The following is a 16902-nucleotide window of genomic DNA, read 5'->3' as shown; positions in this document are numbered from 1 at the left end:
AGATCACACACATGAAATATATGCTACATTCATCGTGTGATGTCATCAAGTTTTCATCGCGCGATAATGATGCTTAACATGCTTACGTCACAAAAAGCTTGATAATCAATATGTTCTTAGATAATTGATATGATTGTTAATTATATCACTGTTGCAGATTGAAGTATGTTACATTGTTCCGTCTGATGATGAGATGGTAGCTCCATATATGAAAGACATTTTGTATAAGAAACCTTTGCAACCACATGTACGAGAGGACATGCAATTTGGATATACGGGCGATGCAGGCACGAGTGCCATTGTCCAATCTCTAAACACCGTGGTTGTTAATGTTTACAAATGGATGTAAAGAACATTCAAGTGATGTTGAAGATGATGACGACAATGATTTTGTTGATACACCACCAAAAAGGAAAAAGACACCTTCCTGTTTCTACTCATCTATTAAGGAGCATGCAACGCGGGAATATTATCCTACAGAGCCAGAGGGCATGAAATCCATACTGCACCCCAGCCGCAGGCTACCCATGCAGATGATGAAATGGTGTACGTTAAAAGCCTAAGTTATGTGTTGTTCCCTATATAAATCCACACTTTAATTGGATGCATTAAAGCCCAATATCGAATCCTTATTAGATCACTTTAGATTACCTAAACCAAATTCGATAGCCTTTAATTTAATGCACAATAATTTACACATATAAGCCCATACAATTGATTAAAAATCCTTACATACTTACCATTTTACAATCTTTCACTACACATTTACCAATGAAACATATGCATCTTCCACTTAGTGGTTACTTTCAAGCCATTATTCAGAGCTAATACAGTTTGACCATCATTATTTTTATAAAATTAGTAGTAGTACACATGATTATTATTCAATTTATATCTACTCACTGTATATCCCGATGCGAATTCGATCAGCAAGGTTGCAATTGAACCCACAGGATATCGTATCGGATCCCAAGAACGCCCAAATAATGACCAAGGTTTAGGATCTAATCCTCAAATGCTGAACCAAGCAGTCGAAGGTATATTAAACCAACGACATCTTGATCACAAAGCCTCGAAATTACACACAGATTTGTGGATTTGATCCAACGAATTAATGAATTAAACAACCCAACGGTAATGACGACGCGAAGGACCTTTTGATTACACAACCCAAAGAAATCAACCCGATAATTTTGAACGTCACAAGATGTTTAAATCTTGATAAGTTCGAAAGTTTGAAGCATCTCGACTCGAAAGAGAAAATTCTCCATTCACTAATTCATAATGTCAAAGGTGTTACAATAATGAAGAAATTTCGTATTTATACTAAACTAGGAAATAAGATAAAAACGAAAAAAAATAAGTCCAAAATATATTAAAGATGCTAAAATATTAGAATTCTAACTAAACTAGGAAACTGCCAAAAAAGATGGAATCTTGGATCACATCAGACCCTCTCTCTTCGAAAGGATTCATCCTCGAATCCTATTCCAGATTGTAGCCTTTGTCCCCAATCAATGTAAGTACATGGAATGGTCTGTCTCCTCTCGGATGCAACTTGGACCTCTTTTGAACTCGAACTCGCCTCTTTCGATTGTAAAGCCAATCTCCTTCACATGGACTAAAATGTGCTCGCCTTGACTGCTTGATCTTGCAAGTATGAATTGCTCCAATAGCAATTCCATTTGATAAATATCTATGTGTCCTACTCGCTTGACTTGGCCCAAACACTTGAAACAATGTTACTTCCAATGTATCAATTTTGCCCCTCAGTTCATCTTCCTCATTCAACCCACTGCATATGAAATTTCACCAATGCCTTTGAAACTCCATCGTCTCCTAGGGAATCACAAAGTCAATTTCTGGCAAATAAGATATCTCCAAAGCAAGATACAGTTGTTGTTGAAGTTTATCCACCAATTGATGCTCGATGCTCAGCTTGTAAGGGATTCCAATATGATCAATTTCTAGAATCAAGTCTTCATTAACCTACAAAACATAATTATTCAAAATAAGGAGAGAAATGTTAGTTTTCTCCAACGCCCTCTCAACTTTGAGCTTCTCTTCATTCAAGCTCACTTTCAACTTCTTTTTCACCTCCGAAGACTCTTGCTCCTTTTCACCCTGTAACTCCAATTCCACTTTAATCAATTCGCTGTTTTTCACTCTTGATTTTCTTTTCACTCTCTTGTGGCTTTTTCCCTTTCTTCTCACAATCAACTACCTTATTATTTTCTCTCTTACTCTTTCGCTCCTTCGAATGATTAATTTGAGATTTAATCATTTCATGAATCTCCGCCAATTCCTATTTATAATCTAGCCCAACATATTTGCTTAATATACTACCCACACACCTCACCATAGATGTTCTTCTTTCCCTTGGATACTCAAACCCATAAGATTTGTTAGGCAACTCCCTAAATTCCTGCTCATGCTGATCACTCCTATTATAATTTGCACCCTTTCTCCCATGCCTATCACATTTATTCCTCAATCCCCGCACCACATCAATGTCACCACTAACTTCATATACATCACGAATTTTTATCCTAGGCTCCAATTGATCCCTATAATTTTTTTTTTTCAATTTTGCATCAATCCTATCCATCTTAGTTGTCATATTTTCAACCATCATCTCAAACCTTCGAATCATCCTTTCCGACATGTATGAATTTGACATATTTTTTTCGGAACTTTTTTTTTACTCTTTTTCTTACTCTTTTTTTGACACTTTTTTTGACTAAAAAAAATTTAATAGTACTGTATGGGTGAATAGTAAAAAAAAATTCAACTTTTTTTGACTCACTCGATAGAAAATTCAGTTACAAATCCGGCAAAACAAACAGAAGTTGTTTTGGATACCAAATCAGCCCAAAAACAACTTTTGAAATTTTAACAGGATTTAAATGGATTAAAGACTCAACAAAACTGACTGACTGGAAGAACACGAAAAACAATAAGGAAAAACAAAAATTAAAAAAAGAAAGATATAACCTTGTTCTTGGTGCCTAAAGCACTGATACCAAATGATGCGAACCCAATCAGTAAGATTACAATCGAACCCACAGGATATTGAATCGGATCCCACGAACGCCCAAATAATGACCAAAGTTTAGAATCTAATCCCCAAATGTTGAACTAAGCAACCGAAGGTATATTAAACCAACGACATCTTGATCACAAAGCCTCAAAATTACACTCCGATTTGTGGATTTGATCCAAAGAATTAATGAATCAAACAACACAACGGTAACGACGACATGAAGGACCTTTTGATTACACAACCCAAAAAAATCAACCCGATAATTTTGAACGTCACAAGATGTTTAAATCTTGATTAGTTTGAAAGTTTGAAGCATCTCACCTCGAAAGAGAAAATTCTCCATTCATTAATTCATAATGTCAAAGGTGTTACAATAATGAAGAAATTTCCTATTTATACTAAACTGGGAAATAAGATAAAAATGAAAAAAAAAATAAGTCCAAAATAAATTAAAGATGCTAAAATATTAGAATTCTAACTAAACTAGGAAACTGGCAAAAAAGATGGAATCTCGGATCACATCATATCCTTTTCCCCTGGGAGTTCATAAATCTTTATTGGAACATATCTTGGTAGGTGTTGCCTATTATTTTGAGATGCTACTACCATTTTCCTCCTATTCTGCTTTAATCTCTTTGGATTTGAATGACTTTTCCTTCTATCGGTTTTGCGGACATTGGTAAGTGAAGATCACAAGTTTTTACATGAGAAGCTTTTGTGCACTAGAGATTGGTTATAACGTTTATGTTAGATGGTATTATCTCACAATGATTGATGATGGAAATAAATATCATTTTATAAGGGATTGAATTTCTTCACTTAATAAAGTTGACCTTATTAAGATGGATCTCAAACTTTAAAATTGTATCAAAGCCAACCCGTGATTTTCAAGATTGGCCTGTTCAAATGAGCTAACATCTTGAGGGGGCCTCTTAGATGGTATTATCCCCCATTGATTGATGATGGAAATAAATACCAATTTATAAAGGATTGAGTTTCTCCATTTAATAAGGTTGACATTATTAAGATGGACCCAAACTCTAAAATTGTTAAGGTATTATATCCCACATTGAATGATGATGAAAATAAATACCAATTTATAAAGGATTGGACTTCTACCTTATTAAGATAGACCCTAAACTTTAATATGGTATCAGAGCCACCCGTGTGGATTCCAAGATTGGTCTTCTCAAGTGAGCCACCATCTTGTCTGGAGGTTGATTTTGAGACGATTGCTGACTTTCTCCTCGGAGCAGTACAGATTACAAGTTCTGTGCAAAGAAACCACTAGAAAGTGCCGAAATCTTTTCTTAAGGGACTTAAGAGCAGCAAAGAAATTGTCGAGCTAAGAACAAGAGTTGAAAGTTTCGCATCCAATCCCAGTTTGCATTGTCGGGATTTGATATCTAATTTGTTCTGCAAGTGTGAATGGAAGAACATATTCCTGTGTCCAAAGCCTGACTTATCTCTCTTATACGTCTGGATAAATACCAACATTCAACTTGTATCTGGGCATTTGTGTTGAATTTTAGTTTATTTTTCATTTTCTTGTGGATTCTAGATTTGTGTTCGAGGTTTTGAGTCAATCTTATTCATATTAATTTAGGTTGTGTTTTCTATATCTGGAAAAAAAAATACTTCAAAATTCACCAACTTCAAAATTTATATGTTATTTAAATTGATTCATGTTCCGATATCTTTTTTTTGGATGATTGGATCATTGTGGTGTTTCACTTTGAATGCCCAAGTATACCTGGAGTAGTTGTATTCACAATGTTGATCAATATAATGTATTTACCCGATCACCAAAAAAAAAAAAGAAAAAAAAATTGTATAGATGCTTACTTAGGTGTTTGAGGTTTGTTAATTAATTTATTAAATTAAGTTGCAGCTTTGGAATATTCATGTTGTTAGCCGTGGACACTAATCCAATTCGAAATCATGGCTAATTGAACTTTGATAAGATTTGCTTGCTCTTTAAATTTGATATAATCTGATTATTTTCTATCATATAATTGTGGAAATATGAATTTTCCAAAAAATTATAATCATGGTTTGCATGCAATACTAATTTATTTATGAAAACACCATTGTTTAATATTTCTAAAAATTGATTGACTAATTTTCATGGAAAAACTTTCAATTTCCATGGAAAAACTAAAGTTGTAAAAAATGACTATTTCCATGAAAAATAATGGTTATCAAACATCAAAAGATGGAAAATTGCAACATTTTCTATGTTGAAATTTAAGTCAATCAAACACGTGTAATTAACAATTCCCATGTAAATAATTTCCAGGCAATTGAATTACCAGGAGTTTTTTTTTTCATTCAATTTTCCTGCTTGCAATCAAACATACCCTAAAAGTTAATCAAACACATGTAATAAAAAATTTCCATGTGAATAATTTCTAGGTAATTGAATTACCTGAAAAATATTTCCTTTCCATGTAATTTTCCTACTTACAATCAAACGCACCCTAATAGATTTTTTTTGTTTATATTCAGACATGTCTTGATAGAAAGACAGTCGAAGCTTAAGTAGTCCATAAAACTATCCTCAATTACCTCTTTGATCTTAAAGAAGTCAGTAGACAACCTTGTCGATTATTCCCAGGATAAAAGGCTATTCTTTTTTCTAAGTTTAAGGTAATAGAAAGAATAAAATTGTGGAAGTAAGATTACAGAAAAAGGAAAAAAGAAAGAAAAAGACTAAAAAAAAATTAAAAATTGGTTAATTACCTGATTGGTCATTGAACTTTGTGTAAAGTTTCAAGGGGGTCATTAAACTTTACAAAAGTTTCTCCATTAGTCACTGAGTGATGGATGTGATTACGTTTTGTAAAGTTAAGTGACAAATAATGGGAAAACTTTTAAAGTTCTCAATGATAGATGAGATTACATTTGTAAAATTCAATGACTAATGAGGAAGCTTTTGATTGGGGCTCAAACAGGGCCTTATATGGGGGTGATGTATCCAAGTGTATGAGGGAATCACAATTCCAGTTTCTATTTTTCTTTTATGAACTGGATTGGAACCTCTAGCTCGAAATGTACAATTACGGTTATAATGAGGGAATCACAATTCCAATTTCTATTTTTCCAATACATAAATGTTGAATAAAACGTATAGTACTTTGTAAAGCCCCGGAAATTTTTATAGAATGGAATTAATTGTTTTCAATGCTATATTTTATGTGTGTGTGTGTGTCTATATATATATATATTGAAAGTTAATTACCTATTATTTCAGGTAAATTCATAAAAAAAATAATTCATGTAAAATTCATAAGAATAATGAAAATAAACACAATTATTTAAAATATTAATAAAAATGTTAAATAAATATTATAAATTTAATAAAACATCAAAAAAAATTCATTCTATGGAAATAAAATTATGAAAATGGGAAAAAATTACATACAATTCTCTACTACACAATTAATAAATTTTGAAATAAAAAAAAAATTAATACAATTTTTTTTAATAAGCCAAACAGGGACTTGATTTCATTTCCCCTAACTTTAATATTTCAATTCCCGCTTATAATTTCATTTTCAGTATACTGACCCCTAAAAACTTCAATTTTCCCTCATCATCTCCCCTCCCACACTCACAATTCCTCTGTTCAATTGCTAACCTAATCGACACTGCCTCCTCTCCGTCTTTCTTCCTCAATCCTTCTTTCTTTGCAAATCTCAATACATTTCCTCAATTTATCATCCCCCGATTTGTACAAATAGAGATTCAACTATGCGTAGCCGTGGCTTCTTGTCTTCATTTCCCTATTTTTTTTCCCGCAATTTCTCCCTAAAAGGTAACTCGTTTCTCTCTTTATGTATTTATTGGGCATTTTTAATTGATTTCTGGAAAAAAAATCGATGCTTTTCTGTTGGACTGTTGATTCAAGGCTTGGCTGCAGTGGCAATGGTGGCAGTGGGCTTGGCTATTGTGGATGTTTGGAAGGTCTATTCTTTTGCCTGGTTTTCTTATATCTACGTTTTGAGTTCTGTGTATGGGAAGATTACATGATATATGGCTCAAGGTGTTCTATTTGTATGAACTTGTATAGTGTAATATGGGCTCCAATCGTCTATCATTCTATTTGTGTCCTATTTGTCCCTACATTATCTGCTGTGTTCTATTTGTGTACTATTCGTGTCGCTAAAAAATTAGTCACTACCCATCCCATTAAATGTATGTAAAGACGTCGGAAATCCTACTAGCTCAGCCCTCTTGGGATAGCTTTTACTATCGATTTTTCCATTTGGATTTTCATTTGAAACAAAATCAATTATTCTCCCAATTTCTTTTCCATATTCCATTAACAATTGTTTTGAAAATAATTTGGAGTTAGTTAATTAATTGAATTCTAATTCTGGCATTGGGGGGCCATAAATTTACTGCTGTTATAAGATTTCAATAATTGGAGATGTGGAGCTATAATTGCAATTACATATATAGAGAATCTAAAAACTATTCATATAATTCGTCTCGAATATGAGAATAAATCAATATTGCATCCTATATTGAGTTGGAAAATACTTCAATGTTTAAAGCGTCCACCTTTTCAATTAATCTACAGTGTGTTCCTGAAAAAAATTTATGAAAAGATGCATATAGGCACTACCAATAACCACAAAGTAAAAACTGATTTTGAAGTATAAAAATAGTGTCTCCTTATCCACCTTGTGAGAATGGATTATTATGCACTGACCGTGTGTGCTGATCTGGAGGTGAGTTCATGTTTGATTAATTCATGTATAAGTCAAATAAAAATTACCATATTAATGTATTAAATACCAAATCGCCAAGTGTATATCATGTAGGGCGACTACTGACAGTGAAGACTATGAATAGCATTACTCGGGTATAAATACATGTGGCCTAACACACTCGATATGGATGGAGAACAAGCCAAGAAAATCATTGAGAAAGACAATCCACTAGTGACTATTATTATTATTCCTGATAGTTAGGGATGTCAAACGGGTCGAGCGGCTCGTTAAAACTTGGCTCGTGACGAGTCCGAGCTCGAGCCTAGCAAGGGGCTCAATCCCACAAGCCGAGCCTACTCGGCTCGTCGAGCCCACGGGTCCGAAAATAACTCGTGGGCCGAGCTGAGCTCGAGCTCCTGGCTCGTAAAAGCTCAGCTCGTTTTTCACGAGCCACGAGCTCGTGGGTTAAAGGGTCGAGTCGGCTCGACTCGGCCCATTGCCATCATTACTGATAGTGATTATGTAATTTTTTATTTCTGTTGTCATCAAGTCTAGATTTTCATAGATAAGCATGGAAAAGTTAAAGCCATTCCAATGATTGGCTAAAAAATATATAAAGTGGAACTATTTCTCAATAAAAACTAAGAATAGTCAATGAGACTATGGAATAAAGAATTTTCCCTTCTTTTGGTTATTAAAATGAAAATCGTTGGTACGTGTGTATTGTATTTCCGCACTTGGTCATTCTGTTAATCGAATAGGAGTTAAGCCTGATTTCCAATAAAGTAAATTTTTTAATTATGTGTCATATTATATCAACATTAAAGCAAAAGGCGAAACTAGAAAATTATAATGTATGGATTGATAAGTAATACATTGAAGTATATTCAATATCAAGGTTTGATTTAGTGATAACAAATATACATTGTCATATATGTATCTATGCATTCTACATGTACAAAGCTATCAAACAATTTACGTATGTATGACTTGAATAATACGTTCACTTTACATGAGAAAATTAAAAATTTTCTTATTACATGTTCCGTGGTGAAAATGTGTAAAATAAAAATAAAAATTGAGTCTATATTGAGCCATTGGGTTCTAAACAAAAAGGAAAAAAAATCATAATAATAATAAAAGAAGCACTTCTTCAATCTTCATAGATAGTTCGTCTATGGTACAAATATATGACATGCCTAATCTGATTCCTTGTAAGAAGAAATGGGAAATTTTCATTTTCTACCCCTCAACTTCGGCGAGCATAGTATGTGTAACATTTTGAATTATTCTAGTGGCAAAATAACATATTTTATCAAAAGGGATATTAGCACAAAACGTCGCTATGTTTGGAGTTCATCGTGAAAAATGTCATTCTTTTCTTTTCTTTTTTAATAGCATTTTCACTTCTATTTCCATCTTTCATTGCAAAAACCATCATTTTTATCCATTGTCATTTAATTTCTTAATAAAAAGTTGTGAAATGACAAATATACCCTCCTTTTTAGATAAAACAAAAAGAAAAGAAAAGAAAAGAAAAGAAGAAAGAACCAATTAAAGCCATACCCTCAAATTTTTTTAAAAAGTACAAATGAGTCCCAAATAAATTATTGGAAAAAAAATGATTCTCTTTCTTTCCCTTTCCTCCCACCACGACCACGACCACGACCACCAAAGAAGTTGAAAAGCACACTAAACAAGGACCACGCTAGAATGATTAAACCATTTACAAAATGGGCATGTGGCGCCCTCCAATATGACAATGGTTAGTACATACACTAGTGGATCCAACACTTGGCGAGCACCCGCGGCCGCGCATGCTAGATCCGTCGCCAGCCTTTTTTTTTTTTTTTTTTGACAATAGATAAATATTTTAGGTTATATTTCTGATAATACACTTTTTACTTAACACATTTATTCTGGCCAAGTTGGTTAGCACTTGTTTTTACTTCTTGCATGTTCCAGGTTCGAATCCTCTACAAACCAATTTTTATTGTACAATTTTTTTAGCTCTACATTTTTTATCAAAAATTGATGGAAAGAGAGGTTTGACCATCATGCCATTCTATGAATTGTGACAATACTGTTAACAAATTTATATAATTTAGATCTTAGCGTGTTTTAATGCAACAACAAAAATTTGAACCCATGCTCTTCCTTTAAATTATATAAAACTTGGCAATAATGTCATTTGATGTGTATAGTATATTTTTATAACAAAATTATAAATGTTTAATTTCAACAAAATAATTGTTATATTTAAATTTTAGGTCATGTTTAATTCTCATTTATTTCAGAATATATTTTTCTCTATTTTATTTTCAACCATATATTTTTTAATAAAATAATATTACATACAAATTCAAAATTTATCCTTATTTTTAATTACATATTTTCCATCAAATCACTATTTCAAAATGCATTTTTTGCAAAAAAAATCAAACGAGGCTGTAATATTTTATGGGCAACTTACAAAAATACCCTTAAAATTAAGGGTGTTTTGAAAAATCATATGAAAAGGTTTTTGAAAGTAAAAAACACTCTGTAAAATTAAAAAAGTGACATTGTATCACTTTTTTTTAAACACAATTCAAAAAAGTGACACAAACTAAAAAAAGTGACAAACATCATAATAACCCCATCCATTTGTGCAACTCCAATAATCTGTTCTTAATTTAATCAGCATGTCCAAGACAATCCATGTGAGCGTAGTGGCAGCTCTTATCACATATCACGTCACATTTTTAGGAAGATAAGAAAGTGACAAATAAAAAAAATAAATAAACAAAAATTGACAAAAACCTAAAAGGTGACAAACTAAAAAAAGTGACAAAATCTAAAAAAAAAAGTTTTTTTGAAGTAAAAAATAGTGTACATTTAAAAGTGACAAAATGTCAATTTTTTTTTTAAACACAATTTAAAAAAAGTGACACAAACTCAAAAAAAGTGACAAAATATTAATAAAAAAAAAAGTAGTGACAAACTAAAAAATGAATTCAAAAAAATGGCATATTAAAAAAAGTTATACATATTAAAAAAAAGTGACAAACATTCAAAAAGTGACGAAATTAAAAAAAAAAAAAGTGACACAAATAAAAAACAAGTGACTGAAAAAAAAAAAAAGGGACGAATCATAACCCACGATTTTCAATAAAGCCAACTTATCCAATAAGTTCACAACTAATGAACAAATTAAAAACTTTTGAATTGACAACTTGAACGATATAATCATAATCCAAAAATTTAAATGCAACCAAGTTTGCAATAAGCTCACAACTAACGAAAATTGATGACTAAATTAAGATGTAAATGTCACAAAATTTCATAAATACTCATTATAGAGTCTATCCTTTATCAAGCCATTCCCAAATCCAACCACAGAGGTCTAGCCACTAGGAGCTGAACTTGATAACATAAATCCCCACGAAGTATTTGCACGTCACTTCCCCCAGTAATTTTCCCCATATCTTCCACGAGTAAATATGACCCCTCCAATTTATGTTGGCCAGTTAGCTGGGACACCATGTTCAGCAACTTAAAAAACCAGCAGTTGAAGTTCAAAATCAAAAATAATTTCATCAATTAATGATACGGAAATAGACACAGCATTTCAACAATTTGAAGCTACTATATTCAAATCCAAATACTTATAACATTTTTAGTTTAAAAACAAAGAAATGCCTCCGCTTCAATTCCACGAAATATACCGAAGTAATATTATTTCTCCCAAGCAATTCATTGTTCAATCTTCGGCATAAAAAACCTTGAAATATAAAGAATTAAGCAAATACTAATTACACATTTTCCTAAAAAATAAAACTCCATAAAAATGGCCAAGACACTATACCAAAACATTCGAAATCTGTGGTTGAGAGTTGAAAAGGAGTCGACAAAGACAGATCGAAAAGTTGAGTCGGATGAAGTTTCTCGCATAGGAAATCACTGCTGTTGAGGAGTGGGGGAGGGTTTAGGGTATTGGAATTTTCTGATTCAAATAGTTCTCCTCTCTGATTTGGATTTCTATTTTGGGTGATATTATTGTTGATGTTTTGGAAGTAATTAATACGGTAATAATATTTTGATTTATTTTTAGAGTATTAATCTAGTACTTAGATTTTTTGAGGTAGTAGGCCTAATTTCCTCATATTTTATTGGACCGATGGTCCGCGCCCGTGCTGACTCAAAATTGCAATAATTACGTTATTTAGCTTCATATTTATGAGTTTCAGGGTTGGGATATTGAGAAAAAACAAGGGTTCCTTTCAAGTTTAAAGGAGGGTATTGTACGAGGTTTATCTTCCTCAAGACCACGCTCAAAGAGTCCAGGTCGCCTTCGGAGGAACAAGAATAATCTTGCATCGTCAATTCTAAGATTTAGGAATCTGAAACCAGTGGGGAAGACTCTGACACCATTAGTTGAGGGTACGGATCCAAACTGCGTGGAAATTGTGGACTCAAAACGAGTCCTTAGCAAGCACAAACTTGTAGAAAATAATAAACCAAAGATAACAAAGGAGAAACTATCAAAAGAGGAAACTAAAGGCCTGCTTGGAAGTTTCACCGTAGCGGTTATGGGCGTTTTTTTAAAGTAGCGGTTATGAGTGGAGTGGTTTTGAGCGGTTTTAGTAGCGTTTTTTAAAATCCCCCAACCCACGATTGAAAGTTTAGTATCCATCAGTTGTGAAAGTTTTTTTAAAAGGATAAGATTACATATATTTCTTTAGTAAAGTTTTCTTTTATATTAATTTGTTTTACTCATAAGTGATATTTTACTTATAGATAATTTTTTTCATAAAAATTAAAATGTAATTTTAAAAATTAAATAAAAATTTAAATATTCACTTAAAATTTTAAGTTAATATTTTTATTTATAAGTAACTTTTAAATTATATAATTTAATTTTTTTCTTTTAAATAACTTTATGTAAATTTTTTTTATAAATAATTTTTTACATTTTATAAATATTTTTTGTTTTATTAGTAGTATTTTTATTTCTTAGTAATTTTTTTACATAAAAACGATTTTTTTTACTTATAATTAACTTTTGATTAAATATATTTTTTTTTATCTTACAAGTAATATTTTAATAATAATATAATTTTTTAAATTATATATATTTTTTAGTTAATATATTTTAATTTACAAATTAGTTTTAAACAAAATATATTGGTTGGAAATGATTATTTTATAAAGGGTAAAATTAGAATAAAAAAAGAGAAATGGCCAAAACCCCCCAAATCAAGGGGTTGGGAGCACCCTCAAATTTACACTACACCGTTAGTAGGCATTTCTTAAACCGCCCAAAATCGGTGCCAAAAAAAACTACCAATGGCCGGTTTTCATAACACCCCATAACCGGTATGCCCAAAATCGGTTAAAACCGATGAAAAAAAAAACTCCCAAGCAGGCCCTAACGGCTATGAAGAATGGAAAAGGGGCAGCCTCCAAACTTAGGGCAAATACACAAAATACAAAGTGTTTATATATTACAAAACTAGGAAATAGTAAAAGACTAAACTATCCTCAACCTAATCTATTTTTACATTAACACACCCCATTCAAACTCACGATGCTACGTAAGAAGCAACGAGAGTTTGAGAAGCAAAAAGAGTAAACTATAAACTGGATGAGACTTCATGAAGATATCAACAAGCTGCAACGATGAAAAACAAAAGGTAGAGAGATGATGTCGAATTGCAAATAACCAACGAAACTACACAATCTCAGCTAAACCAAACAAATGCAAATTTCAAATTCCAATTGAACTTGACTTACCAATTCTAAGAATTGACTATGCCAAATTTCAAATTCCAGATACACCGGACCAAATACCAAACAAAAACCAAAAATCACCTACCCCTAAGAAAATAAAAGGTGAAAAATCACGCTTTAAATTGTTGTACCTAGAAATTCATGGAAAATCAATTCCCTAGAAAATTTTGTCAATCAAACAGGCAAAAAATGGAAGGTGGAATTTGAATTCCAAGTTCCATGAAAAATTTCGTGCAATCAAACGGGGCCTAAATATCTAAATCCAACTTTCATCCAATTACAACCAAATGGGCCCACACAAGCTAACAATCCACAGCAAAGTCAAACTCACAATGAGAGACCACAATTTACATACCTTTCCATTTTGAGGAAATTTCACCACCTAACTAATATATATAATAATTTACCTTTTTACATTTCAATGTCATTTTCACCAAATACACTTCAATTTTTGAAGTATTTTTAAAAGATTAAAAGTTCACCTTCTTCAATTTTTTATTTGGGGAATTTACCAAAATGTCACTTTTTTTGAAAATGCACAAAAAACTTTGATGTGCACACAATTTGTACAAAAATGTCACTTTCTTGTTGTCAAATGTCTAAATTACCCTTAATTTAACCTTTTTTGGAGCATTTGATGCTCCTTCATGATTTTTTTCAAAATAATTAATGTTGTGATTTGATTGTTTAATTTGTATATTATAATCATTGAAAATATGAATATTATATTGTAAAATATGAATTTAGTTAATAAAAAATGAATATAAAATCCTTCAAAACCCTAGTTAACATTAAAAAACAAATTTATTGTCAAACAAACCCTTATTTCATTCATCTTCTTCATCCATTTTCTTTTTCCTCAAAAAGACATTACTTCATCCGTTTTCTTCATCTATCTTGAAAGGCCAGTTATTACGAATTGTTTATATTTCTATGTAATAGCTTACTTTTTTTTTACAATGTTAAAAACAACATGATGGTTTTGTTTTTTTTAATATTTTTGAAGGAAAAACATACCAAAAATATTTTGAAAAATGTGAAGTATTCCATATTTAATGAAGCATTCAGTCATTTATTTCTGGAAATAGGTTGTGATGTTGTAGTTAAGAAATAATTATAAGCATTAATGCTACCAAACACATTTGAAGCATCTTAGTAGTTCCGACACTTGAACCGTCGAACTCGACATTTTGCAACTGTTGGGATCGACATTTGAATTGTCGTACCAGACATTTATAAATTGCCGGGACAGATAATTAAACTGTCGAATTGGACAGTTGAAAATTCTTGACACCCTTCATTTGACCTTGTAGTATTGCATAGGTTTAAATATTGGAACGTGTCACTTCCATGCTATTATATAATCGACATTTTGATTGCGCATAATTCTTATCGTTGCAATCCCAACATTTCAGGTATGAACAATAATTTGAGATTCATCGTGTTGCACGAGGAAAAGTTTGTTTACGTGAATGACGAATGGAAGTGGACTGGAGACAAAATCACTTCCATTTTAGTGTCGAGCAGTATCACACTATCGGGGCTATTGTTACGGTTGAACGAGAAACTTGGTGTTTTCGATCCACGCACAAAAATGGAATTGAAGTTCAAAGTTCCGAACATGAATATACCGTCGACCGAAATACTTGAAAATGAAGACGTAAATTGGCACATATCAGTTCATAAGAAAACTGCCTTCTGTGTTACAACTTTGAAAACCGACCTGCTAAGTGTTGAAATGGAGAGGGATACAAATTACAACCAACAATTGTTCGCCGCAGCGGAAGATCACCAAACCGTACAGGACGATGAGCTCAATCATCAGCAAAGTGTCCAAAACAATAATGCAGCGGATACTCCAATTTTCGATGTTGGGACTGCACCATTAGATGAGATGTTCGACGATCCCTTACATGGTACAAATACTGGTAATATTGCTGACGTTGACGAAGAACTATTATCACATTCCAAAAGTCCGGATACATGCGATTGGATTTTCACTGTGAATACGCCGGATCTTACCGAAAGGCAAATATGTAGAATCTTCAAGGACGTCTCTTAGTGGTAATAATATTTATGACATGTTATATATATATATATATATATATGTATATATAATTGCACATACATATTCCTTATTTCAGCTCTTATTTACAAATGCACAATCTTTGATAGAGCAAACCAATTATCTAAGAACTTTAATGTAACTTCAACATTTTACAACGCTAAAACATGTTGCTCAAGCAATATTAATTGATGAATCAACATTAACATACAAGTCCGAATACATGCGATTGGATTTCCACTGTGAATACACCGGATCTTACCGAAAGGCAAATATGTTTTACCAAGAAAGAATTGTACTTGAGAATTCGTCTACTTGCTTTGCGAGAGAAGTTTCAATTTCAGGTTAGCAGGTCAAGCCTAAAAATGTTAACCGTTGTATGCGCGGACGATAATTGTAAGTGGATGTTTCGTGCTTCGAGTGTCAAGCAGTCCGCCATCTTCATGATCCGCAAATTCAACAATGTGCACACATGTTCCATAGATTATCGCCGTAATGCACATCGAAGTGGCACTAGTTCCATAATTGCTGAGCAGATTATGGGGAAATTGGATAATACGTACGGATTGTATGATCCTACCGTTATTGCTCGTGACATGGAACGCGAGTTTGGTGTGAAAATTAGTTACCACCAAGCACGTAGGGGAAAGGTTGCTGCTTTACATATGCTACATGGTACATCGGGTTATAGCTTTCAAAAACTCTCTTCCTACTGTCACGTCCTAGGAGAGAGTAACCCGGGGACAGTAACACACATCGAAATAGATTCTCGCAACATGTTTTACTACTTTTTCCTAGCTCTCGGTGCAAGAATTCGGGGTTACCTGCACTACCTGAGGCCCGTTATTTGTGTTGACGATAGTCACTTGAAAGGTCTGTACAAAGGTACCCTTCTACTAGCAACTGCCCAAGATGCCAACAAACAGATTTATCCGTTAGCGTGGGGAATCGTTGATGTCGAAACAAATAGATCGTGGATGTGATTTTTATCAAATTTGAAAGATCTTATAGGTGACTCGGACGAATTGGTGTTTATTTCGGACAGAAAAAATAGTATTGAAAATGCCATTGCCCACCTATTTCCTCGGGCTCACCACAGGTGCTATGTTGGACATATGAAAAAATTTTAATCCAGCGGTATAACAACGCAAGTTCAATATTTCTATTCAAAAGAGCTGCAAGAACTTACCGGACCGAAGAGTTTAAAAGACTTATGAGACAGCTTCACATGGTTAGTGCAAGAGCGTACAGGTACTTGGAGTGAGCAGGTTTCCCATTTTGGTCACGGGCACTATTTTTTGGCC

The 16902-nt window shown here is 32.7% G+C and overlaps 1 protein-coding gene across 1 annotated transcript; it reads left to right on the top strand.

Moving 5' to 3' along the window:
- Positions 1-15963: 15963 nt before the first annotated feature.
- On the top strand, positions 15964-16581 carry LOC111369148. The gene has a single exon (XM_022990629.1). It carries the CDS (start codon positions 15964-15966, stop codon positions 16579-16581), a length of 618 nt encoding a protein of 205 aa, XP_022846397.1.
- The last annotated feature ends 321 nt before the right edge of the window (positions 16582-16902 follow it).

The sequence above is a fragment of the Olea europaea genome, chromosome 20 (assembly GCF_002742605.1).
Source record: "Olea europaea var. sylvestris chromosome 20, O_europaea_v1, whole genome shotgun sequence".
NCBI classification, from domain to species: domain Eukaryota; kingdom Viridiplantae; phylum Streptophyta; class Magnoliopsida; order Lamiales; family Oleaceae; genus Olea; species Olea europaea.
This window is presented reverse-complemented; position numbering and strand designations above follow the sequence as displayed.

Bases quoted from the DNA above. Each gene is read 5' to 3' on its own strand.
- LOC111369148 (XM_022990629.1), top strand. From the start codon at position 15,964: ATGTTAACCGTTGTATGCGCGGACGATAATTGTAAGTGGATGTTTCGT.